Source organism: Colletotrichum orchidophilum (genome assembly GCF_001831195.1).
Source record: "Colletotrichum orchidophilum strain IMI 309357 chromosome Unknown Scaffold_9.1, whole genome shotgun sequence".
NCBI classification, from domain to species: domain Eukaryota; kingdom Fungi; phylum Ascomycota; class Sordariomycetes; order Glomerellales; family Glomerellaceae; genus Colletotrichum; species Colletotrichum orchidophilum.
Genome location: NW_019172965.1, coordinates 56,315 through 80,735, shown reverse-complemented (window position 1 = coordinate 80,735; position 24,421 = coordinate 56,315). Strand labels below are relative to the sequence as shown.

The 24,421-nt window shown below is 49.9% G+C and overlaps 8 protein-coding genes across 8 annotated transcripts; 4 read left to right on the top strand and 4 right to left on the bottom strand.

The window, feature by feature from the left end:
• Positions 1-608: 608 nt before the first annotated feature.
• CORC01_01662 (uncharacterized protein) lies at positions 609-2,349 on the top strand (the record flags this gene model as incomplete). The annotated part of the gene is made up of 2 exons (XM_022613316.1): positions 609-1,065; positions 1,142-2,349. The coding sequence occupies 2 exons, from the start codon at positions 609-611 to the stop codon at positions 2,347-2,349; spliced, it is 1,665 nt and encodes a 554-aa protein (XP_022480042.1).
• Positions 2,350-2,982: 633 nt separating this feature from the next.
• CORC01_01661 (uncharacterized protein) lies at positions 2,983-4,467 on the bottom strand (the record flags this gene model as incomplete). The annotated part of the gene is made up of 1 exon (XM_022613315.1): positions 2,983-4,467. The coding sequence occupies one exon, from the start codon at positions 4,465-4,467 to the stop codon at positions 2,983-2,985; it is 1,485 nt and encodes a 494-aa protein (XP_022480041.1).
• Positions 4,468-5,365: 898 nt separating this feature from the next.
• CORC01_01660 (glycosyl hydrolase family 61) lies at positions 5,366-6,216 on the bottom strand (the record flags this gene model as incomplete). Its single annotated transcript, XM_022613314.1, has 3 exons — positions 5,366-5,421; positions 5,491-5,521; positions 5,590-6,216. The coding sequence occupies 3 exons, from the start codon at positions 6,214-6,216 to the stop codon at positions 5,366-5,368; spliced, it is 714 nt and encodes a 237-aa protein (XP_022480040.1).
• Positions 6,217-9,512: 3,296 nt separating this feature from the next.
• On the top strand, positions 9,513-10,313 carry CORC01_01659 (uncharacterized protein; the record flags this gene model as incomplete). Its single annotated transcript, XM_022613313.1, has 2 exons — positions 9,513-9,868; positions 9,953-10,313. The coding sequence occupies 2 exons, from the start codon at positions 9,513-9,515 to the stop codon at positions 10,311-10,313; spliced, it is 717 nt and encodes a 238-aa protein (XP_022480039.1).
• A 5,629-nt stretch (positions 10,314-15,942) lies between these two features.
• Positions 15,943-17,270, bottom strand: CORC01_01658 (uncharacterized protein; the record flags this gene model as incomplete). Its single annotated transcript, XM_022613312.1, has 4 exons — positions 15,943-16,076; positions 16,134-16,309; positions 16,365-17,044; positions 17,187-17,270. The coding sequence occupies 4 exons, from the start codon at positions 17,268-17,270 to the stop codon at positions 15,943-15,945; spliced, it is 1,074 nt and encodes a 357-aa protein (XP_022480038.1).
• Positions 17,271-18,155: 885 nt separating this feature from the next.
• Positions 18,156-18,989, bottom strand: CORC01_01657 (uncharacterized protein; the record flags this gene model as incomplete). Its single annotated transcript, XM_022613311.1, has 2 exons — positions 18,156-18,226; positions 18,302-18,989. The coding sequence occupies 2 exons, from the start codon at positions 18,987-18,989 to the stop codon at positions 18,156-18,158; spliced, it is 759 nt and encodes a 252-aa protein (XP_022480037.1).
• A 1,287-nt stretch (positions 18,990-20,276) lies between these two features.
• CORC01_01656 (uncharacterized protein) lies at positions 20,277-20,642 on the top strand (the record flags this gene model as incomplete). The annotated part of the gene is made up of 1 exon (XM_022613310.1): positions 20,277-20,642. The coding sequence occupies one exon, from the start codon at positions 20,277-20,279 to the stop codon at positions 20,640-20,642; it is 366 nt and encodes a 121-aa protein (XP_022480036.1).
• A 2,232-nt stretch (positions 20,643-22,874) lies between these two features.
• Positions 22,875-23,903, top strand: CORC01_01655 (PhlG protein; the record flags this gene model as incomplete). Its single annotated transcript, XM_022613309.1, has 1 exon — positions 22,875-23,903. The coding sequence occupies one exon, from the start codon at positions 22,875-22,877 to the stop codon at positions 23,901-23,903; it is 1,029 nt and encodes a 342-aa protein (XP_022480035.1).
• Positions 23,904-24,421: the final 518 nt, after the last annotated feature.

Here is a 24,421-nt window from a genome sequence, read left to right as displayed (position 1 = left end):
AATGCCATTGCCCGTCGCGAACGCGATGCGCAGTCGTTACAAGCGCCCGCGACGGATATGACCGGCCATGGAAACGGATATCGGCTGGGGGGGTTCGCGCCCCAACGCCCCGAAGTTTGCTGTCGATCGTCACCACCAGGCGACACTATAACCCTTTTCACCCTGACTACGGGACGCTAGGGGGAGCTTCATTTACTCTGGGGGATAGCGGGTGCCTTGGACCAGATTCGGCTAGGTCTCGTGGAGAGCCATATGCACCCCAGGAAGATGAATCCGTTTTCTGATCCGCAGCCCCGGCCAGCGCCATGAGTTCGGTGTTTCGTTGTAGATCCTATGCTGTAAGTCCTCTTTAAAAAGCGGCTGTCTGCCGGCTTCGCTAACTGGAAGCGTCCTAGCCACCATCGTCTCTATTGGCGCGCAAGTCTGCCGTTTGATCAAACCGCGTAGTCGAGTAGCCGTCGGATTAGGGACTTTGCGACGTCGAAAAGCATTTAAGGCGACGATTCGGCTGTCTCATTGCCTGTCGTGAGATCACGTCGAGTACCGACTGCTTCACACAACTTCATAGCTAGGGCATCTGCGTCTTCTCTCCCACAACACACCACACCATGGGCATCTCAAGCTTCCTCCTCCTCGGCCTCGGGGGCGCCTCGCTGGCCGCGGGGCAGTCCTTCCAATCGACTCCCGTCATGGGATGGAACTCATACAACCAAGTCTCCTGTAGCCCGACCAACGCCGTCATCACGGCCGCCATCAACTCCTTGTCCGACCGGGGCTTCATCGCCGCGGGTTACAAGTATTTCCAGATCGACTGCGGCTGGGCCTCGAGAGACGGCCAAAGAAACGCCACTTCGGGCGCCTTAGAGGTCAACTCCGACGCGTTTCCCCAGGGCCTGAAGCCTTTGAGCGACCTCGCGAGGTCCAAGGGCATGAAATGGACCATGTACTCCGACGCCGGCGTGCGCATGTGCGACCCCCAGGTCCCGAGTCCCGTCCTCGGCTCACTCGGTCACGAAGCCGCCGACGCCGACTTTTTCAAGAGTCTCAACACGGAGTATCTCAAGTGTGAGTTGGACAAAACCTTGACATTCACCTCTTCGCCTCTGCCACACGGCCTGTGCTGACTCCAACCTGCTTCAAGATGACAATTGCTACGCCGACGGTCCCGCCGCATCGCAGAACGCGCCCAAGGCCCCAAGGACCGACTTTGTCACGCGCTTCACCACCATGTGGAAAGAACTTCAACGCGTCGGCATTCCAGGCATGCTGATCTGCCAATGGGGAGTACCTTACTCGTCACCGAGTGGCCTGGAAGGACCCGCGGAATGGACCAAGGGCATCTCGACATCCTTCCGGCTGTCAGACGACATCGCCAGCGGCTGGGGCAACGTCTACCGCATCTACAACCAGGCCATTCACATCGCCAAGTCCGGCATTATTGGCCCGGGCAACATCGCCGACGCCGACCTCCTCGAAGTCGGCAACAAGGGCATGACCGTTGACGAGCAGGCCACCCACTTCGCCGCGTGGGCCATGCTCAAGTCTGCCCTCATGATCTCCACCGACGTCGCCGCCCTGTCGGCCCAGGCCGTCGCCGTCCTGCAGAACAAGGACCTGATCGCCATCAACCAGGACTCGGCCGTCAAGCCGATCCAGCTCGTCCAGCGCTACTACAATGATGCAGACCTGTGGGCCGGCGACCTCGCCAACGGCGACGTCGCAGTCCTCCTCGCGGAAATGAGAAACGCCTCCCGCCAAATGACCTTGCAATTTTCCGATCTCGGCATCACCTCCGCCACGGTCAAGGATCTCTGGGCAAACAAAACCGTTACAAACGCCAACAGTTACACCGCGCAGGTCAACCCCCACGGCTCCCTCGCTCTCCGCCTCTCCAACATCAAGCGCTCGACGGCCGCCGCCACGAAATACAACTACTTCTCCTTCGCCAACGGCTCCCTGTCCTCCGGCGCGAACCTCCAGTCCTGCTCCGGCTGCACGTCCTCCAACAAGGTCGGCGACATCGGCGGCTCCTCCGGCGGCCGCGTCGTCCTGTCCAACATCACCTCCTCAACGGCGGGGACGCAGACCGTCTTGTTCGACTACATCAATGGCGACGTCGGGTACCTCGGCGGCGGCAACAACGAGCGCCTCGCGTCCATCACCGTCAACGGGGTCACTGGGCAGACGGTCAGCTTCCCTCTCAGCGGCTATAACTGGTCCGCCGACGTCTTCAAGGGGTACAGGGTCGAGTTGAAAGGATTCCAGGCCGGTAGCGCCAACACGATTAGCATTACGGGTGTGGGAAGTGCGTGGGCGCCGGACTTTGACCGGGTTGGCGTAGCTGCGTAGATGTTTAGGTTCATATAGTTTAAGGTTGCAGATTTATTCGTAGATTAGTGCATGTAGCCATCCATCACTACTTCTCCTGAGACACGTTCATACCAATGAGTGCAGTGTTGGCGAAAATTGCCCTAAATAACCAAGTGCGTATCGCAAAAGTTAGCGGGTTTCCAACCATCAGATACGCACTCGGGCAGCGTAGAACGTGTTTGCCATGCTTCGTCTATTTCCTGTTCATCACGGAGCCAAACTTCCTGTTGAGAACGCCCTCTTGTCAGCAAGCATTCACAAAACCGCTTGGCATCCAGCTGTTACTTGAGGCAACTGAGGTACATTTGGTAAATCACTTCTTCAGGCCGTCTCTTTCACTCTTACTTTCGACTACGTCCAAAACGCATGGCATATAGTTCAACAATCACACTCCAGCCACCATTTACGACGGCCCCCTAATCTCTGCTAAATACTTTACAGTTCCGTGATTCCAGGTCAGCAGCGGCATATCCAACGATTGCCAAATTCAGTAGCACTGGAAACAGCCGGAAGGTAGAATGAGGGCAAGTTTTGGGAGTGCTAAATATATTGTAATCATCCACCAGGAAGCTAACATATATGTAGCTAAGGGTCTCCAATACGCCATTTTCCCTAATGCAATTTCCAATTCTCAACATCAAGACCCGCAAGATCGCTTCCTTGCTCTTGAAACTGATGCCTGAACTCGACTACTTTGACTCCCAGCTTCTCGATCTCTGTAAATTCAGACTGTGGACCTTTGACGCAGTCACAAGCAAAGTGCAATGTCTGAAATTCCGGAAGAGCACCACGGAATACCTGGGATGCCAACGTGGAGATTCCGTCATACTGGCGTCGGCCCCTATAATCTATTTCATGCTCCCAATTGCAGCCCGACAAGAACAGCGTGCGCAGTGAAGTCGGCAATGATTCGAAAAAGTCCCGTGTTCGGAGCTCTTCGTACCAGCACCTGTTGTCATTCCTGGAGCGGGCGAGTTCCAAACGAAGAGTTTCCAGGGAGGTGAAGCGTTGCAACAAGTCCGGGCCATTACGGCCCCACGTTGGACAGTTATAGTCACAGCCGAGGCTCAGTCGCAGCCGTTTGAGAGTAGCTGCTAGAGGCTCCAATGCGACTAGTACATGGCCTACTCTCGTGCTCTCCGGAGCGAGAATATGAATCTCTTCGATGGCTTTGCCGTATTTGCAAAACGTCTCCAAGTTCTTCAGGAGCATGCCTTCTACCTTTCCACCAATTTTCAAAGTCGTGAGGTTTCGGAACAATTTTTCAAGACAAGGCTTTGTAGAAGACTTGATTGGCGCATAGTTGAATAGGGCGATGGACGTCATGTTCGGCGCGACTTGAAGTGTGCGAAAGATATCATTGGCATCGTAGATGAGGAGATGACTTTTCGCTTTCGTCTTCATCACACCAAGTGCAATGTGAGCCAGATTGTCAAGTCCTGTCCATGATCTTCGAGGCGGTGTCAATGCCAAACTTTTGGCAGAAGCCACCAGGCTCGTTAGAATGCTGTGCGGCCAGTGGACTTGTAGCTTTACGTGCTTTACCCGAGGCGTATGTGACAGTAACATGGCCGCCAAGAACGACTGGAGTTCCTGGTCAGGTGGCATCTGCGGATCCATTCGGTATGCATCACGGCGGGGGAAGTACATTCCCAACTCTTTGCTTCTTGTCTCGAATAGCGTTGCTTCTTCTTTTCGATATCCACGTGAGCTGGGAAGATTATTCAGAGATACAGACTCAACATGTTTGCCAAGACCAGGGCATTCAATCAGAGTCCTGAGGAAAAGCGGAAGAGTCTTTGATGATCTGTAATTTCGGTAGAGAAGCTGCTGGCCAACCCTACGCCAGGCTGGACCGACGAGACAGACCTTGGACAGATTTCGTCGGGCCATTGACGCAACCCACGACTGCCATTCTGTGATCTCGGAAGATTCGTATTGCTTGTTGAGACCTGATGCTATGCGAAGGAGAATCTCGTCTGGGAGATGAGAGCTTCTGGAGGGGGGGTGATAATCCAAGATGGTGATTGGATGGTGAGATGCTAGTGCTATTTCTGGTGCCGTGAACTCAAGAGTGTTGGAGGTGTTTGAAGCCATCTTATTTTGGAAGGTTGGACAGGAAAGAGGTTTTGTAAGTTGTCCAAGCCGAGAAGACTGAAGAAATACGACAGCTCATATCTTCTCCTTCATGAATTTGATGTGTTGTATCTCCGCTACTCAGCGGGAGCAGTTTGTTACATAATGGTCACGAGGCGCTATACTGTGGATTAGTTACTCCGCATGGCCTGACTTCATTGGGGCACCTTTGCGTCCACCATGCCAAACACCCGGATGGAGATATTGATATCTACCACATGCAACAAAGAGTTGAATGATATAGTCCAAAGAAGTATCTGGATCGCACTTGGTCCTCTTCCTCGCGTTGATAATGTCACGAAAGCATCATCATCATCAAATGGCCATCTACATTAACCTCGGGATTCAGGACACCTGTTTTGTAAATATAGGGGTCGGCTTTTCTCAAACTTCTCTTACTAGAACTCAGTATCTTTATCCATAGTCTGTGCCCCTCTAAATCATGACAAGTAATGCAGTTGTCTCATTGATGAATATGTCAAGAACATCCTGGTCGGAGTGCATGTCATGCAATTACTGACAAGCAATCGTAGATGATTCAGCGCAATACGACAATGAAAGGTCAGGTGGTGTAAACACAACATTTATTTTGTGACTTCATCCTTCTGGGTACCTCCTCCAAGTAAAACGAGAGAATCTTTGAGATGACCAAGGTGCATGGCTGTGTACGGCTGGGAAGACCGAGAGACTACAATAAATTGACGATTCAACCGAAGACGCAGAGCAAGGAGGGAAAACTTCAATTGAAAGTCTCCATCGTCGCCATTGGTGTAAACAGAACAATCGATAAAGCTCCGTTCCCAAGTAGATCCAGGTTCTTTCCACGCCATCCGCGTATCTAACTTCTAACGGTTGGCATCTAGCAGGTAAAGAGGCTGGGACCGGGAATCGTGTACGACTCGACTGGAGGCCAGTCTAAGTACCATTCTGATTAGCGGAAATGTATTTGGGAAGTGTCTAGGGGGCGGAAAAGAATAGACATACAGATATTGATTGTGACTCCGGGGTCGGTTCCCTACAGACAATAGTCAGTTCTCATGTTTAGAGATCAGAAATCCAATATCTAGAAACACAGCTGCTTACTTTGTAGGCCCCGGGCAAGCTAACAGTGGAAGGAGTCTTGGTACCGGTCCCCCCCACAACGTTGATCTGAGCACATTCCATGTAGAACTGGGCACCCGGGTAGCTGCCAGCGCCATGCAGGGCAATCATCTCAGCGCGGAGGAGGTACTGGCCGGGAGCGATACACTCTGGAATCTTGATACTATGGCGGCCCTGGCCATTAATCACCTTTTCGGTGCCCCACACACCACCGCTGTAGCCATCTTGCTGGATCTTGAACCAGCCGTCCCCGACGCCCGTGTCGGTGGTGGCGTCGCTGACTTTCTTCAGGTAGGCAATGGTCGGGCCCTTGTGACTGCTGTCCATGACATCCGCGGGGGCAGAGCCGGTGGAGCTGAGCATGTAGCGCCAGATGGCGGTGACGTTCTGCCCGGCCTGGACGGTGATGATCTTTGAGGTGGGCGTCGTGGGGTTGGGCGCGCCGTTGCATGCGAGGGAGCTGGAGGTCACGTCCTCGATGGGACCGTTGTAGGAGGGAACGCGGACGCCGTTGCCGACGCCCTGGTTTGTGCCGCCGACCTCGAGAGAGGAGAAGATGGTGTGAGCGCTGGCCATGCTGGCCATCAGGAGAGAGATGAGGACCTTCATCGTGAGCTCGCGTTACGGGGCTTGTCTGGAAAGAGAAGGATTGTATGAAAGAATGAGTTTGTGCTCAAACGCGCTCGGCTTGAGTATGGCAGTGATGAATAGAACAGATTATGGGTAACGAACTGGAAGGGTATATATAGGAGTTGAATTTCCGCAACAGATGGGCCAAGGAAACACCACGACTTTCCCACTCCTCGTCGGAGGGTTTCCCGTTCAAGGCGCTTTGGTCCAGGTGATGAGAAGCCAAGAATGCCATGCCGGCGACACGCCGACCGTGATGTTGCCATGTCACGAAAGCCAGGCGAATCCTCTGCCTTTATTAGGTCGGGAGGATCATCAGCCAGGGCTCCAGGTGGATCGACGGAGGATGATGGTCCGGATAACACAGCAATATTGCTCGGAGTTGGTACCGATATTCCCGTTCGCCGTGACCCAAGCTTCTGGGCTTTCATTTAATCAATGTGTTTCAATTCTTGCTAATTCATTCGTCAGTTTCTGCACGCATTGCACGTTTACCCAGCTGTTGGTTCTCGACCTTGCCATGGCTGTATAACTGCTTTGGGCAGGACGGCGTTGATTGACTAACCAGAAAGACATGCACGGCAATGTATTGCTCTGCAGTCTCGATACTGGAGTCATGGCTCAGTCAAACAACTGGCGAGTTTGAGTCTCCAACACACTCTTGATGCACCGACCAAGACTGAATAACCTCAAAGTACCATGTAAACACTGATGGATATTGAACCTTTGTCTCCCTCCCATTAGATTTAGCCTGATATTCCCGGGGAGGGGGGGTTACATACAGTCTAGAAATTTTAAACAAGTCCTGCTTGGTCATATACGCGACTGGAAGATTCAGCTAACCCTTACTCCTCCGAAACCCTGAAATCGAAATAGTCGTCGTACTTACGATTGCCTCGCTTCTCTATCAGACATAGTGAACCTCTTCACCTGTGGATGGGTGGCTTATGTATTTTGATCAGGTCTTTTGCATTCTCCAATACTTGCATGTATTCAAGTCCCTTCGTTCTCTTTCTGAGTTTTACGGTAATGTTTGCTCGAAAATCTGATCAATGGCTCTGATCAATTGCACGGGCACTCATGACTCTGCTGTGCTCGTTTTGAAACAAATTTCATTATTACAGTAGTGAGAGAAAAGAAATTTGAACTTACAAGTGGGAAGGAGCAAAAAAGGGAAAAAAATGAAATCGTCTAGCATCCATGAAAATCGGATATAAGACGAGATGGTCGTTTGTAAATACACCGAGACACGTCAAATACATATGTTACCTAGTTCCCTTCTGGGACTTGTCAATTGTAGTACGAAGTTGCGATGGTCAGTAATTCCGAAGCCATAAATGTGACGCGATTTGGGGTGAATAATGAGTTAGTTGCTTGAACTTTCAACTGCAGTGTTTTCTTGTTTGACTTTCAATCAATTGAACTTTTAGACTTGGAACAACACGGTCATGCACGTTACGCAGGGGAAAAAATTCTAGATCGATCATTGTCACCAAATGGAATTTTTTGCTTCCTCTTCGGGTGGCTTGCTTAGTAGATCCACTAACTCATCGGTTCCTGCACTAGACCACGCAAAGATTCCTCAGAGCCCTGCCAGGGTGGATATTTTGGCTGAAGGATGCGGTATTAGTGCGATCGATGATTACTGTTTCCTGACAGAAACTTTCGGCCGATCTACCGGCCCATGTGGACTCTTCCGAGCAAATGAGATTCGTGATTTGGATGTGCTACTGCTAGTTAACTGACTATTCTATGGATGACGACAAGAGGACTTGATCATTATGTCACCTTTCCTACGATTCAAGCAGCGCAAGGTCACGTTACCTGCAAGCTTGGCACTCGTATCGAGTTACGTAACACTATTTCCCCCTTTCTCAGATTATCGTCTTGGCGGCCCAGTGAGATTCACAACCACGACCAGTGGAGGATCAAAAGAAGCTTTTCCAAGGCCTTGTCGCACCCGTGCAGCGCGCCTAGAAATAAACCTTCCACGCCTCCGCATCGACTTCTCCCATCAGCATCATGCCCTCGAGAAGTGACGGGGCCGGAACTTCCCAAGTTCCCATTGTTTGCCCACCGAAAGAGCCACGAGTCGTGCGGGAAGCCTGGTAGATTTGCTCCCCACTTCTCTCCATAAAACTAGATTCACTTTTGATCAACCGTTGGCCGCTGACCAGTAGTAGAGCCTCAAGCGAAAGGAGGCCCATGCCCTCGCAATCTACCAATCATCCCGCCTGAAACCAAGCAAGGGCGAGATGGGCTCACGGCAGTGCAAGCTTTAGTGCCAAGGAGGTCACTGGAGGATTGTGTGCTGTGTAGATCCGACAATCACGTCCGAGGTGTGCGCGCGGGAGCTCTCACCGGGGAAAAAAGCAGCGAGTCTCCGGGACGAGGTTCTCCACTATTTGTGACGTGACGATCCAAATGAGTCGGACCTTTAGCCAAACCGAGCGAGCTGAATTACAAAATAGAGCGCGGTGCCTCGAATGCTCGATTCAAGGCCCTCCAACAACGGGTGAAGTCGACGGGTTATGTCTCAGTTCAGTCCGCTCCAAAAAAGCAAATGGCGGCCCGGTGAGGACGTACCTTGGTCTACACTAGGTCAGGTTAAGTAAAGATAGAAACCAACGAACACGAGAAATCTTTGCCGTGGTGTTCCGCGACAGCGTTACTTGGGGGTGTGCCAAATGCACCTTTCGGCGCTATGCCTGCTTTAGTGGCGACTCGAAGCATCGAAGCGAGAGATACGGTAGGTAGATAGAGAGAGATAGAGACAGAGAGACAGAGAGACAGAGAGACAGAGAGACAGAGACGGCGAGAGGTCTGGCCTGGGCCGGCCGGAGAGTCTGCGCCCCTTTCTCGAACCCACTTGGGCCAAGTGGAGGGTCACATTTTGGCAAACAAGAATCTCGACAAAAAGTCCTGATTCGTTTGCCATGTGAACCCACTTGCCGCGTGGGAGGTTGCATTAAGCAGTCCCATCGAGAATTTCGATAAAACTGTTGGGTGTTTATTACCATTGCGCCTGTGGCTCATTTGCCTAAGTTTCTCTCTTCCCTTCCCCGTTGCGCGCGTACCATCTTCTTTGCGAGTTTCCGGCCACCACGTTCTTTTGATCAACAACTCTTCCCACCCCTTCCACTCTTTTTAACTTAAACTACTCGTAAGGTTTAAGATCAACAACCACAACCCAGTTGATTAACTTAATCGTATTCAACGTCCGCTCTTTTATTCGATTTATAGTTCACCTGTAAATCAGCCCCCGAGTCGTCATAATGGCTGTCCGAACCGCCGAAGTAGCTGCCCCAGCTATCAGCGCCGCACCGACCGGTACTCCCGTGCCCGTCGCGACGGTGGCACTCACGACGACCTTCACACCGCCCGCAGAATGTGCCGAGAATCACTTGACCATGTTGGTCGGCGCCCTCGAGAAGATCTGGATTAATGAGCCCGTACCTCTGCCCAACTCAACCCTCGCATCCTGCTATCCCACGCAATGGGTCACTGGCTACTCATCCGCCCTCTCCGCATCCAGCTCCATCGCACCCTTCATAAGCCCACTCGTCTGCCCGAGTGGTTATAATGCCGAGAGCAGCACCTGGTCGAACGGATACATTGCCTGCTGCGCTTCGTACGTTCTTCCCCCGGCACCATCGCTTGGAGCCAAGAAACAGCCAAGAGGATAATGTTCAAAATGCTAATTCCCTGAAAATAGTGGCTTCACCTTTGCCGCACCCGCCAAGACTGCCGACGCCGATCGCCCGGCGTACGGCGGTACATGTTACAGCAACTTTGAACTCAGCCAGACCGCCACCGTCACCGTCTACAACCCCGAAGAGCTCTCCACGACCATTGCCTGGGTCGCGACAACAACGCCCGCGCAGGCATACGCCCACCCCATTGACGGAATTGCCGCAGACTACACACCGGGCGCCTCCTCCTCGGGCTCGAGAACAAAGACCAACAGCGCCGGCGTGGCCGTGGAGACGGATAAGAATGCCGCGCCTAGACTGGGAGGCAACTCGAGGGCGGCATTCGTCGTTGGTTTCCTGCTTGCGAGTGTAATGATGTGGTAGATTCCCCACCTTTCCCTGACGGTTCTGACCAGCGGTCACAAAAAAACCCTCAGCCATTTTATGTTACGACTCAAGATTCTGCTTCTTTCAACTACCGGATTATCGAGGGAAAACGGCACTTCGCCAGGTCATGTCATTTTTTGCAATATTACGAAAGAATATATGTATTCTTTGGGTCCACCTTACCTCTCTAGTAGTCTTTTATACTACATATTTTTGAACCACACTTTACACGGCTCATCCTCGTCGGTGTGAGGGATCGCATGTCAGATACCAGTCGCACCACTGGTACACATGCACCATCCAGCTTCGGGTTGCTCAGGTTTTGATCACGGTATGCGTATGGCCGCATATGTCAACAATCTGACCTCACCTCAGCGTTCTGAATCACATTCAGCCTAGACTCAAACAATTTTTTTGATACTTTGCTTCGATTCCAAAGTGTCCCGAACGCCAAACAACTTGCACACCAACGTTCGACCGTTTTCTGCTCTTCTGTCTTCAATGATGCGTCAATTGCACCTGGGTTGGGGTAGCCACCCGCGGCCATGATGCTGCATGTAGGCAGCACCGCCCCTATCAATGTCGAGGGCGAGTTTTCGATGGAAAGTAATTTGAGGATCTCCAGAAGAAACAAGTTTCTCATAAAAGGACAGCTAGAAGAATGTGCTTTGAACGCATGAAATGAATATCAAGGTGCTCTGACACAATACATGGAATAGCACGAACGATGAGGTACAGGCGAAACTATGTTAGGATTTTCAGGTGCTTTACGTATAATTCAACCTTCACCCTAGTTAAACCTAATTTGGAAAAGCTCCTTAGATCTAGGTGAGCCTCGAATGTTCATCAGATTTGATTCAATGCTTGATAATGACGTAAAAGCCGAGACACAGCCCTGGAAACTCCGAGCTAATGACTTGACCCGGGCCAGGGTAAAATCCTCCGGGAGTGGACGCGGCTACACTAATCCCACCCTGAATGCGGGGGAAACCTGGTGGCCACAAGCTACCTGGCTATGCACAAATTCTGCAGGGAGAAAAGGAACAAGTCAGAAACGAGGATCACGCCGGATATGCAGAGATATGCTACGCTGATCTTTACGTCGGAGGAAGGCATATGCTCCAGCTGGAACATCGAGGTATAGAGGATTCTTCTCCCTGAAACAGGTTGACCCGTCACGAAAACGGCCGAGGCCACCCATTACGCGGTGGAAGAACTTTCGCTAAACTCACCTCGTGCTAACGCTTACACGCGGCCGCGCAAGATCTGCGCTTCCGAAGAGGACGTCACTCTGAAGACCGTCATTGCCCGCTACTGAGACGCAAAGGGTCCTCAGGCTGGGCGGAAGAATATCGCCGCTGGGCTCCAAGACCGCTCTGCCAAGGTCATGGCCATTTTTTTCATCAAGAGAAAGACCGCTTTATAGTCGTGCTGACTGTATGGGTGGTCTCAGGACTGTCGCCAGCGCTGGTTCCACTCTCTTGATCTATCACTCAAGAGGGGTCGATGGACAGCAAAAGAGGACCAGATTTTATTGTCGGCTTGTGCTCATATGGGTCCCACATAGCACGAAATTGGTATGCCATTCACTTTGTCAGGTGGCCGACCTGTGATACTCCCAGCCCTCTTCTGCGAAAGGCTTCCTGATAATCGGGAGCAAGGACGACCAATTCTCGAATAGATATATGGATATCCTGAAACGAAAAGTCACGGACCGCCTTTGCAACTGGTCACAAGAGAAAAATGAAATTCGACGAGAAGGTGTCAGGACGCTCGGTCGCCGGTGGTCCGCATTGCCGATAAGACTACCTGGCCGGCCGCTTCTCACCTATCGTAACAAATGGAGGGCATTATCAAAACATCAAAAAGAATAATGCTACTAACATATACAACTCCCTCTGAGCCTTACATCACATCGATCGGTGCACTAGCAATGGATATTCCTGCCTCGCCTGGGATACCCGCACCCCCTTTGACCTAGCCGTTTACCAAAGCGGATGCTGACTTGGGGGTATCACCGCAAATCAATCGATCATCTGTGGTGCGTAACTCAGTAAGACTTGTTCCGATCAATAATACTACCAGACATCCACCGAATTCATCGTCAAAGCCAGGCCATTGTGACCACCCTCTCAGTCTGTCGGTTTCTTCGCCACTGATGCCTTGCAAAGTCAGCCAGCGGAGTCTTCTAGAAACCTAGAATCACCGCAACAAGTCGCCCACAAGCATCGTCATTATCACCATCATTACCACGACCACCGCCATGATCACAACCGTTATTATCATGAGCAGTCATTACTCTTAGGGGTTTATTACTCTAAGACCAGTTGAACTCAAGCCAAGGTTGAATCTATGCAGTCGCAGTCTTGACCGTCTTTCCTTGGGAGGTGGAATATAGTTTTGATCCAGTTTGAACAGTTTACTCCCGTGTAAGTATTGATTCTTGTGTACATGCTTTTCTGTTTACCATCCCACATGTATCAATCAGTTATTCAGTCAATGTACAACTTCATGCATGCATCGTCTTGTGCTGGCATGGGAATTCGCACACAACGTGCTGACGCTGTGACGGCATTGGAGGTGCAATATGAGGCATGTCGTAGAGTAATTCCATGCCTCTTTTAGGAAGACTCCATGGGAGACCTCTACAAAACTTCCCGTCAAATCATCGGATATCCAACACTTATCAAGAGTACATCTAGTTTAGTAGTCTACATAGAATCCCTGTCCTTTTTATTCCTTACAAGATGCGGCAGGTACCTAGTTGACTGTTTCTTATCAGGTAGTTGCATGAGCTTGACGATCAACCTTGAACCCCACGGTATGGTCAAAGGCGGCGAGAAATACTAATAGTGATTTGCTTATTCAGAAAAGCATGCAACACTCATGCCGCACCGGGAAACTCTAGCTGCAGAGCTCAGGTGGGGGTTTTCAAGAAGGAAGATGAAGATAAAAAACTCATACACAAATCCTCTTGAGACCGTTACTAAACCAATCAGTTGTTGGTGACCTTGGCGACCTAGAAATCGTTTTTGTAATGATCAAATTTGAAATTACACTAGGTATGCATAGCACCTATCGTAAACTTAAGACTCATTGTCATAAAAATTCATTGTGACCTCGCTGTATGGCGTTCCATGAGCATTGGCGCAGTGGCTGTACTTTTCAGCATTACAAAGTTGGCTGGTAAGAGCCAAGATAAAGACTAAAAAGACGGCCAATTAACTTATGATGGACGAATCTTCAAAAGGTGAGAGATGGACATGTATAGCAAGGATAACTCTATAGAGAGAACTTTCAACTCTTTGTCAGCTGGCTCTTCTGTGTTGACTCTTGCTAGTGAACGAGATGATACTGTGATTATTGAAGTCTGGAATAGCTTTGCTAAATACCCATGTTACTTGTGCCTGTGTCTCCGTGCGTTTGCAAAACGGGCCCGTGGAAGGCATAACACCCCAGCAGGCGATATCATGGATTTCAAGGGCATTGTAATGTAATTTGACTTCAAGTAGTCCTCTGCCATATAAGAGCTATCAGGAAGACACTATAGGCTTTTATTGAAGGCTAATTTGAATTGCCGTTGAAGATAAACGTGGGAGCAAGACAAACAGAAAAATGAGGGTCGTTGATTCAAGAGCTATAGAGAGGGGCGAGATCCACAACACCACTGCGCCGACAACTTTTAGCCGAGTACTAATGTCATCAACTCTTAAACAGGATTTCATTTAGTGACTGTCCACTTGCGTTTAGAAACTTGAGTCGTACAATAGTGTGCATGCATGGAAGGTCCGTAAAAAACAGCCACCTGTGCAGGGCAAAAAGTCAAAAGACATACAACACCAGGTATTCGCTGATCGTCACCGACTCAACTACTAATCTGGCCCTCACTGGCTTGTCTATGGGAGAGCGGACGGGGTCCCGAATTTTCCAGTGGGTGTGGTCGTATGTGCTAGAATGGTGACGTTAACTTCATTATATTGGAATGTAAGCATGGTGTTGGAGCTTGAAAATGCTCCAGTCCTCAGTGTGGCGCATGTCACTTGCCCCTTGCATCAGGTCACATTTATTAAAGTGTTTCGAGAAGGTTTTTGTCTAGGGAAGAGAAGATTGGAACAAATTGTGCTCGGGGAGGCTTCCTGAGTTCAATAATCAACTTCCAAGTGGCTCAGATTTCAGCTTCTTACCTTGCACATACCGCCATTCAATCACTTGTGGCTTCGATGCCTCCCGCCTTATTGTTTTTGCGCCGGACACTATCTCAGTTTTAGAGAGCGGTTCTAAGCTTCATCTCGTTTATTCGGTCTCCGACGTCTTCAAGTCCAGTCCGTCCGGCCTCGCCATGTCACTACTCCAAGTCATCAACACGACCCTTCAGGCCTCAAAGGATTAATTCGAATCGACAACAGCGGTCTTCCAGGCGTGCCCTAAACATTCATTTGTATCTTAGTATCTCTGTGAGATTAAGGTGGTTTAAAGGACGAGTACTCCTGCATCAATGCAAGGGTTGTCATGACAGCCGATTTAGCGCTCCGAAAAAGTATCGCCTCGAATAAGAACAAGATGATTTGAGATTGCAGACAAAACAAAAAACCAGTGATGAGGTAATCTCCAATTCTCATGTGTTTCTTTCCCCATTGAAAGTTGACCATAGTTGAAGGTAATGCATGGCTCCTAGGAGTTGCAGTCATGAGACTAACACACTTTACAACACTGTCGGGAAATGAAAGTAAGACAATTTCGATAACCTTAAAAGCAATTTGCCCTTTCTAACTAGGGTGCCGTAAGCACCTATCCTCTCTACCAATGAACAATCTCAAATGCGATCGAAACACTGAAATCTTCTCATCATAGTTGCCTGGATGTTTACCATCTTTGATTCCATTGGCGCATCTCAACCACTGTGGTCAACACCACCTCCAACAGAAACGTTTCCATCACGGAATTGCCATACCATTCACGTTGCTCGCCGGTTCAAAAGTGGAATCGGATGTGCAGAAAGTTGTATCTTTTAGGTACTACAAAGCGGAAACGTCGAAGAATAGAAATTCTAGATAATATCATGTGTCAAATAAGTTAAGTGAGCCTAACGGGGCTCATTTGGGCGGTAGTCATTTTCGTTTCTATGGATCCTGTGAAAGAACAGACACCACAATTCAACATCACACAGCTTGCAACTCTCTGCTTTCTTTCCGGAACTTTTCAGGGATAGCTAGATAAGTCTAGTAGAGCTGTAGTTGATTTGAGGGTGGTATGTAACGCCTTCCTCGAAAGAGTCTCAGCTTCCAGAGTTTTCAGCCTCTAAGAGCTTACATGACGGCTTGCCCGCGTGAAGTAAGTCAACTGAAAAAGATGAGGAGCCATAATATCACTAGGAAAGCACTGACATGAGAAATAGTGAGGAGCTGGTTTTTCGTTCCAGAGCGTGAATGAGGCCGAGGGCGAGTGTGGCTGCTTCTGCGACAAATAGAGAATCATGGCCACCCAGATAGGTATTCTTCAGTACATATTACACGCGAAGTGCAAATAAATTATTAGAATTCCCCCATCAATAAAGCCACAATTGCATCTTGGAGCAGCGCCTCATCGCTCGCCTCATAGCCTCATAAATGCATAACGCCGACTTCCCTCAGAGAGAAGCGCTGAGATCAACCAAAACCTTGACTTGGTTATCCTTGTCCGTGATCAAAGCTTTAATACCATGCTCTACTAGGTCGTCAAGTGGGATCTTCCGCGTGATCATGGAGACAGGCTTGAGAGCTCCTGGTCGCAAGTCAGTTAGTAATGGGCCAAACGACCAAAGCGAATGAGAATCCTTACCTGTTCTCAAATTCTCAATCACGGCCTGGTAATCTGCCTTCTGATATCCGAGGACAGACTTATACGAGCTTTCTCTCCATGTTACCCAATTCGGATTGAAGGGAATTTCCTTTTCCCAAATGGCAACGTTGACAACCGTGCCGCGTGTTTTTACCGCCATGCACGCAGCTTTCACGCTATCCCCTATGTCAGTAAGACAGCTCATTGAAATAGTTTTGAAGGATGGAATACCTAGCCGGAACACCCGCACAGTCAAGGGTGACATCGGCACCAATGCCACCAGTAATCTTCATCACCTCCTCCGTGACATCTTGGTTCTTGGGATCGATGATATGCGCCGCGCCAAACTCCATTGCGAACCGCTGCCGGGCTGACGAAATTTCCGCGACTATGATTTTCGTCACCCCCTTCGCCTTCAAGCACAGCACGGCAGCCAACCCGATCGGACCGCCTCCCATCACCAAGACATTCGACCCGGGCGTGACGGAACCGGCAGCGACGGCATGCCAAGCAACCGAAAGTGGCTCCACCAAGGCGCCCAGCTCGAGGGAGATGCCCTCGGGCAAAGGGAAGACCTGATCCGCGGGCACTGACACCGCCTCGCTCAGGCCGCCACCCCCGCCGCTGAGTCCGATGAAGCCGCCGGTGTGGCACGCGTTCTCGGCACCGGCGTTGCAGGCCGCGCACTTGCCGCAGTAAATCGTGGGCTGCACTGCGCAAGGGAGGCCGACCTTGAGATGCTCCTGCTTCACGTCTGAGCCAATTTCCTTGATGATGCCGGAGAATTCGTGGCCGAGCGTCACGGGAATCTGGTCGCCCGTGACGGGATGTCTGGAGGAGGGGCAGAAGTTGGGGCCGCCGAGGTACTCGTGGAGATCAGTCCCGCAGATCCCGACGAATGCCGGGGTAATCTGGGCAAGACGAAGAAGTACGTGTCAGTGTTAAGCTTGAACTCCAAAGGCAATGTAACCGTCCCTACATTTTCCCCGCGCGGGGTAGACGCCGGGCGGATCAGATCCTGAGCAGGGTCTATATACACTCGGGGTATCTCACCTTGATCTGATTAGGACCGCATGGGGGCTCTGGTATCTGTTCGATCCGGATATCTTCCTTGCCGTAGTACCTTGCAGCTCTCATGGTGATGATTGGACGTATGGCGTTCGAGGTGTGAAATTGGAAGGTGATAGTCGAAGGAGATGGTGGGAAGATGGGTATTTGTATTTATGTAGTTGACGGCTGGACGAACGGAAGCCCGGTAAGTGACAGCTTATGCTTTCTCCTCTCGTGGCGTTACTTTGTCGTCCCAACGTTGCCGGTTCCGCAGGTGTGTCGGTATCACTGCGGAAATAGTGCCAGTCGGGCCATCGTATGATCATCAACCGCATTGAGCGCGTTCTAATGCCCCGCACCGTCAGGCCACGTGCTTAGCGGCAAACATCAAGGATTTTTTTCTTGTTTTGAAGTCTTGTCAAAAGACTAGGTACGGCGTGAGGAAACCGATATTTGACTAATAGGTACTGCGACGCTACCACTAGCATTGGTCGTTTAATAAGTTTTACCACTTGATGTAGAGCGTGATCCCTGCCAATCATACCTACCTTCAAACGGCCTTGAAAGATAAAGCTGGGGACGAAGTGGCTTTACTATGATAAGCCCTTGTAAATTCGACTAGAATACCTCACACATGATCGCTGAATGAGGAAAGAAAACCCATTTTCGTCGTCTACAGTTGTCTTTGGGATTGATGTATTTGGAATGGAAATCACCAAGAGCCACAAATAAGAAACTCTTCAAGGTGAGCAAAAAACCCTACCCGTGTTCCCACTACAGATGCCTCGCCAAAATGACCTTCACCATAACCTGGAAAAGAAGCCAAGCCTGCAATTTCCCTGGACTAAGTCTCGTGCTTTTTCCTTTTCCATCGTGCTCAAAATCATGGGTATCTTTGCTCCCTGCCCCCTCTCAGCCCATCCACCTCCATCGTCACATATGCGGCCTGCACTATGGGTTTAGCCGCTCGTCTCAACTTGGCATTAGCTTCCAAGTGTTTCCAAACTTATTGTTGCTAAGAGCAAGTTTAGAGATCTCCTTGACTGCAGAAAATAATTAGCATGACGTACAACCGGTAAAGCCTAGCTGTAAGTCCTACTCGGGCACAGCATACTTACAGTCGTTCCAGGTCATGGGATCCTTGGTCTCATCGGCAGACTGCCGCCAAAGTCTTGCCATCCAGCTGGTCACCAACAGATCCAGCTCCTTGGCCTCCATCGGCATTGTGATGTTTAACTGAGGCATTCCCAGCAATTTCTTCTCCTTGTCCCTCTTAGCGACCGTTTCAATAGCGACGACCTCTTCCCTCATGTTTTTCCAGTGAATCTTATCCTTATGCTTTATACGATGTGCCGCGCTATCTCCAGCTTTGAAATGATCCTTGACCGTCCATCCAGTGACACCGGGCATCAGATGAACTTCCTTAAAGGTCCTCTTCGAACTCGTCTGACCCTGAATGACTGTAACATCGCTCAGTTGCATTTTGAAGCTTTCAAGTCCCTTGAGAGGATCTTGAGTAAAGTCGTAGATGTGGTCCAACCTCGTCCTCACTTTGTCGCTGCCAGGCGATGAAGAGACTCTGTAGACCACTTTCTGAATTCCATACACTGTCGACTTTGCGTTGGTAACGATGTTGCTCAGCTCATAGAGCGCACGAGGTGGTGAAGTGTTGGCGAAAACCGTCGTTTTGTCCAGAAACAGTGTCGGTGTCTCTCCGCAACTGAGTTGCGCCCGTGACTCGCTGATGGCGTTGTCATACGTTGGCGGCTCCACGTCTACATCTGGCATGGATGGCTTGGCAGTCATTTTCGATAGTAGGTATGAAGTGCGATCCGATTGCTTAGTCGTTCTAACGCGCAATGAAGTATTGTAGTATTGTAAGAGATTATTACAAGGTGAATGGTGTAAAATTTATGCTGCCGTGTATTCGGGGTTCGGGGGCGGTCGGCGTGGGAACCATCCTCAAATAAGGGATTCATGCGTTCTTTATTGCTGTAAGCTCGCAATCACTGTGACACGTGTACTACATGTAGACAGTCGTGAGTGGCTGAGTGCGGAATGAGGCCACGCCCTGCTCATGTGTTCTCGTCTGTAGGCTGCAGCCAAGAAGAATGATACGCCTTGTTGGTCAATTTTGTTCTGGAAGCTGACTGGGCACCTCAATTCTGCATGAGAAGACGGGGCATGATTTGCGGGCCTTCCATGTCATTGGCCGTATCATTGCGAAGGATCTTCAACCTTGTCTCAGAGACGGCTCGGAATGGGTCTTGGTCAGTAAGGCAGAGCAGCATAGCCACTGCCACAGCGCTCCGATAAAAAGGCTTGGCCGGGTCAAGCCATATTTGGCTCCGAGCATGAGGGTGTTACGTCACATAAAGCTTGCGGTATTGGAACGAAATTTTCTTCGCGTGAAAGAATAATGGCAACTCCCTTCCAGTTAGAGATCTGAAGTCTGTTGTGCCGTATTCTTGAGCACATTGTGTTTGTAAAGCCGTAGATACGAGGTATTGGTCTACATTGGCGCGATAAGATGCTTAGTGGTGCTCTACATGGAAACAGCTCAAGTCTATTCAAAATTATGGAGACGCTTATTGAATCATCTTCATCTGAAATTCATACTAGAAACATTTGTCTATGCTCTAATGAAATAATAATGTTGAACGTACAGTGTCGAATATAAAGAGTGAGGTGAGCAGGTTTCTCCTTAGTATCTTACCTAAGAGAACCTCAGGGCCGAACCTCTGGGCCAAGAAGATCGCTACTCAGCTGTTGTTACCCTCACGAAAATACAGACATACAAGCGCAAGACGTAAGATTCCTATCAAGAAAAAGAAGAGGCTAGTGGAAAATATTAAAATTTTGAAACATTTAGACAATTATAAACTTAGTTCCTCGCTCGTATGTGTTACATCGGTATGTAACAGCTTTAAGATGCACGAATGTTCTTTGGGGCAGGCACGGGCCACCTCTGAAATATGACGAAAGATGGCACTCTCTAAATCATTGGATATTTTCAGTCTTCACCACCTCGTCGACGCGTGTCTGATTGCGAACGCTCTTTCTACACGGTCATTCTTAAGAAAAAAATCCCAAATGATACGATTAGGTACACAGTGGCCACTGAGACGCCTTAATCCGGCAGCAAAACGCGTATCGGCCGCGCCAACGAGACCAAATGCGCTCGAGCTCTCAGCGCGCCTGAGCACTGCCTCGCCACCAGGTGCAAAGTTCGAGACCAACACGAAGACCGGCCACGATAAAGCACCGGCTGAATCGCCTATGGACCTCGGTATAACGACACAAAAGAGGGAAAAGACAATAGCGGAGCTGGATGAGGAGCTGCGACTGAAGCTTGAGGGCATATCCGGAGATGGGGGGGCCTCTGGTGTCGAGTACGAAGGCGGAAAAGCCGAAGGATTAAAGAGGGGTGTCAAAGACAACATGTTCAGGGTCATATGATCTTGGTTCGACGCTCACCTGGCGATTGAATGTTCTGGTGGAAAGGGATGATGCCTTCGTTTCTTGCATCGCAGTCTCGACGAGGAGCTGGAGCAGCTTCTGCTTCGGTCGAATGTACAGCAATCCCAGTGGATAGTATAAAGTTGTCAGAGTGATGAAGGATTCAGTTCTGTTTCAAGGAGAGATTTCGAGTCTGTGAGCATACCTTGTGTTAAGGCCGGGTTTCGTTCCAGTAAACCGATACGCAATCGACGTCTCCGTCGAGGTCCTACGTAGTTGTCAATACGTGCACGAAGAAGGGAAATGATCTACTCGCGTCAGAACAATGATATGGTGAGTTTGCCATCCCAAGTATATTCGTTTCCTTGTTGGCGCGTGAATAACTGTAGTGCATCGCTCCAAGACATAGAGACTCTTCGCAAAGAGCCTGGCCCACCATCCGCTTGTGAATTGTTCCATGGAGACGAGACAAAGCAACGTAAGCCCCACTATAAATCGCCCGGGACAAACAGCTGTCCTTCAGCACACAAACATAAATAGTCGGCTTCTCCAAAGCTATTCCTGTTGATGGATCAATCGGAACATTAGCAACCGATATTGCGTCAGTCCCGGTGTTACAGACCCTTGCTACTCTCCTATGACACTCCCAAATGGCGATTTTCAACAAGTCTTCGTTGATTGCGGAAGGATCAACGCCAGCCGAAATGTACATACCCACAGTTGGCTTAGTACGACAATTTGGCTTCGTTCAGGCCGATCAAGGCAAATGTGTAGTCAATGTCTGCATCTTGTTATTGCGAAGGTTGAACGATGGCGACTTTGGATGTCACGGCGCGCGCCCACCCGCCATCCCGTCGATTTGCGCAGCATTGGGGGATCGCATGACACGAATGAGAAACTGAATTCTGAGCTTCCATGCTTTTATAAGGTCCTTTCCGCGGAAGAAGAGAGTCTTGCTGGTGCCGCCCCGCGACCCCGAGTGAACATGGCGAACACGATTGGGGCACGTAGAAGTCTTGCAGCAGCCATGCTTTGAGTTGAAGCCATCTTTCAAATAAACTAACAGGAAACTTTGAGATAGGGAAGCTTGAAATAGGGAAGTGGATGAGGCAAGCATGTTTGTAGCTAAGGAACGATCAGGGTTGTATGATGTGAGAGTTACGACACTGCTGAGTTTCTTGGGCTTTTGTGCCCAAAGCCGCCAATCTCTGCGACTGTCCAGTCCACCCAAGACTACATTGGTGCTGCCGAGGTCGCTTACAGAGTACTCGCCAAATAAATTGAGCGCTCAACCATGAGATGGCAACCGTCGGGGGTATCATATCTCTCGCTGATGACTGAGGCGCATCTCGCCCTTTAGCGACGGCAACGGACTGTGATCACGTTTTGCTAACTATGCCCTTGAGCGATGTGACTGACTGCAGGTCTTTTCCATGTCCGAGTAGGTCATCTGTACTTTCGGAAAAGCTATAAGGCAAGATTGGCATTTCGACTCAAATAAGGTCGCACTCCCGGAAAGGTTTACCCAAAGATATGGTACTTCATTAACATGCAGCAAAGCAACGTACATGGCTCACAGTCTCATCAAGATCAACCTAGGTAAGTAAAATAAAGCACAAGGAAATGGCTTCAAGGCTGCGCTAGCTCAATCAACTTCAGAAAATTGTAGAGATGAAGTAAGCAAAATGCAGTGATCAAAAATGATGTGTCCGTCTTCTGGACGTCAACTTGAGTCCAATCAGCTACAGTTTTGAGATTAACCGCTTTCCCTTTCTGAGCATTGAAGAAAAGGGGACTCTTTCAATACTTCTCCCACGTCGTTACTAAGGAGTTGGCCACTTCTGGACAGGTTACACACTGCTTCTATGACATCCTAGATAATCTCTACACTGGAAAAGCATAGTCTTTGGCAATGAACATGCCTACTTCGGTCATTGAATGATGCCGAAAGTCATCAATCAGTGGCATGGCCTCTCAGTGTACAGCTGTAGAGTCCGAAAGGATCAATCCGATAGGCTGTTCAACACAATTACGGGGTTTCAGCAACACGTGAACCGAGCCGAGGTCAACAGGCACTTCAGATGGACGTCAAACCTTGAGGATCTCCGCACAAGCCTCGGCGGCCATAGCTTTCAATAATGAGCACAAAGGTATAAACGCCGAGCACCCGCCTTCGTTTCTCCTCTCTTGGAAATACTGAAGCCAAGACGACGACGACGCAACAGTAGGATAATGGATTCTGGATCTGGATCGCTGCGTCAGAGGTCTGCAGCGCGGATCACCGCACTGAGAGGCCAACTCGTTTCGGGAACAGTGCCGAGTCGGAATGATATTCAAACGTCTGACCCTACGACATCGAACCAAACTCAGAATCCGGACAAAGATGGGTACCCGGCAAAGGTCCCCATTACTTATTATCCACTCGAAACCCAGAAGGTTTATATCTACAATGAGAACCGAATGAAGAGCAAGCTATACGGTAAATACTGTAATCGGGATCTTTACGTTTACGCCGACATTCCACAGTACATCCGCCAGCCCATTCCAGCCGAAGGCGTCCTGCCGATCACAGAGTCGCGTCGGCTGCTGGAACCCGGTACCCATACGCACGAGAATGGATGGCGATCCCTCCCCGATGGGACCGCGTACGTCACATCACGGACTCGTTTCCCTGGAACGACTGGAGACATGGTCCGCTGGTGGTTCTGGTGGCACAGCGTCGAGCCCGAGCGCTACGCCCTGTGGTTCCCGTACGACCACCTGAGTGCGCGGTCGACGTACGCGGACCGCCTGCATCGCACCGACCTCTCTCACACGCAAAAGTGGCTCGGATCCACGCATCGTGTAACGGAGTTCATCGGCTCCACCAAGATGACCGTGAACATCCACTTTGTCGACCCGGCTCAGTACGGTCTGCCCTGGGAGGAGCTCAAGGCGGCAGGCTACGAGGCCGCCGTCTGCGCGGAATTGAGGGATGGCCTTGTTTCGAACCTCAAAATTGGAGACTTCTTGCATCTATTTCGAAAGACAGAAGATGGGCTTGAGCTACGAAGTCGTTATTGGCTCGGTGGGGGCATTCATTACAAGGTCCTCGGCATGAAGGTTGGCATCGACTATCTTGCTGGCGCGCTGGGTTTCAAGCACCGCATGGCTGGGGACAATATCGCCTATGAGCATTTCATTCATGATCAGACTGAGTTTACGAATTTGGCCTCGTTTCTGCCGGATTTATACGCAGATTATATGGCTGGGAAGCTCTGAACAGGAGACACGTACAAAACACGCCTTTGAATCAACTGTTACTTTCCGATGCCTTGAGTTTCTAGTGAATAAAGGTTTGGCAATGTCAGATATTGTGAATCGTGGCAAGAGAAGTGCCTAGCATCATTGAAACCCTTTATTTAAATTGGTAGAGTATTTAAGAAGACGATGAATGAGAACAAGTCTTGAGCATTCATCTTGTGACACGGTTGGTCCATCCATCGAACTGTATTCAACTTGCTGGATGCAAATGAATCTTGTGATGATATTCCATAATAGATGCTGAGGTTGGGTAAAACCTCCGTGACAACTGTATCAGATTCAATCAGGCCATGAACGTTGAGGGCTCATTACTAGCTACACATATTTGTAGAGTCTTTACTCACAATCTCAGGCGAAGCTTGGGTACATCTTACATTCCGAGTGGAGGGTATGCATTGACTATTTATTTTGATACCTTTGAATTTTGCGCCATATAGACTTGAAGTCACTTCACAGTGCCGATGCTTACCTGCAAT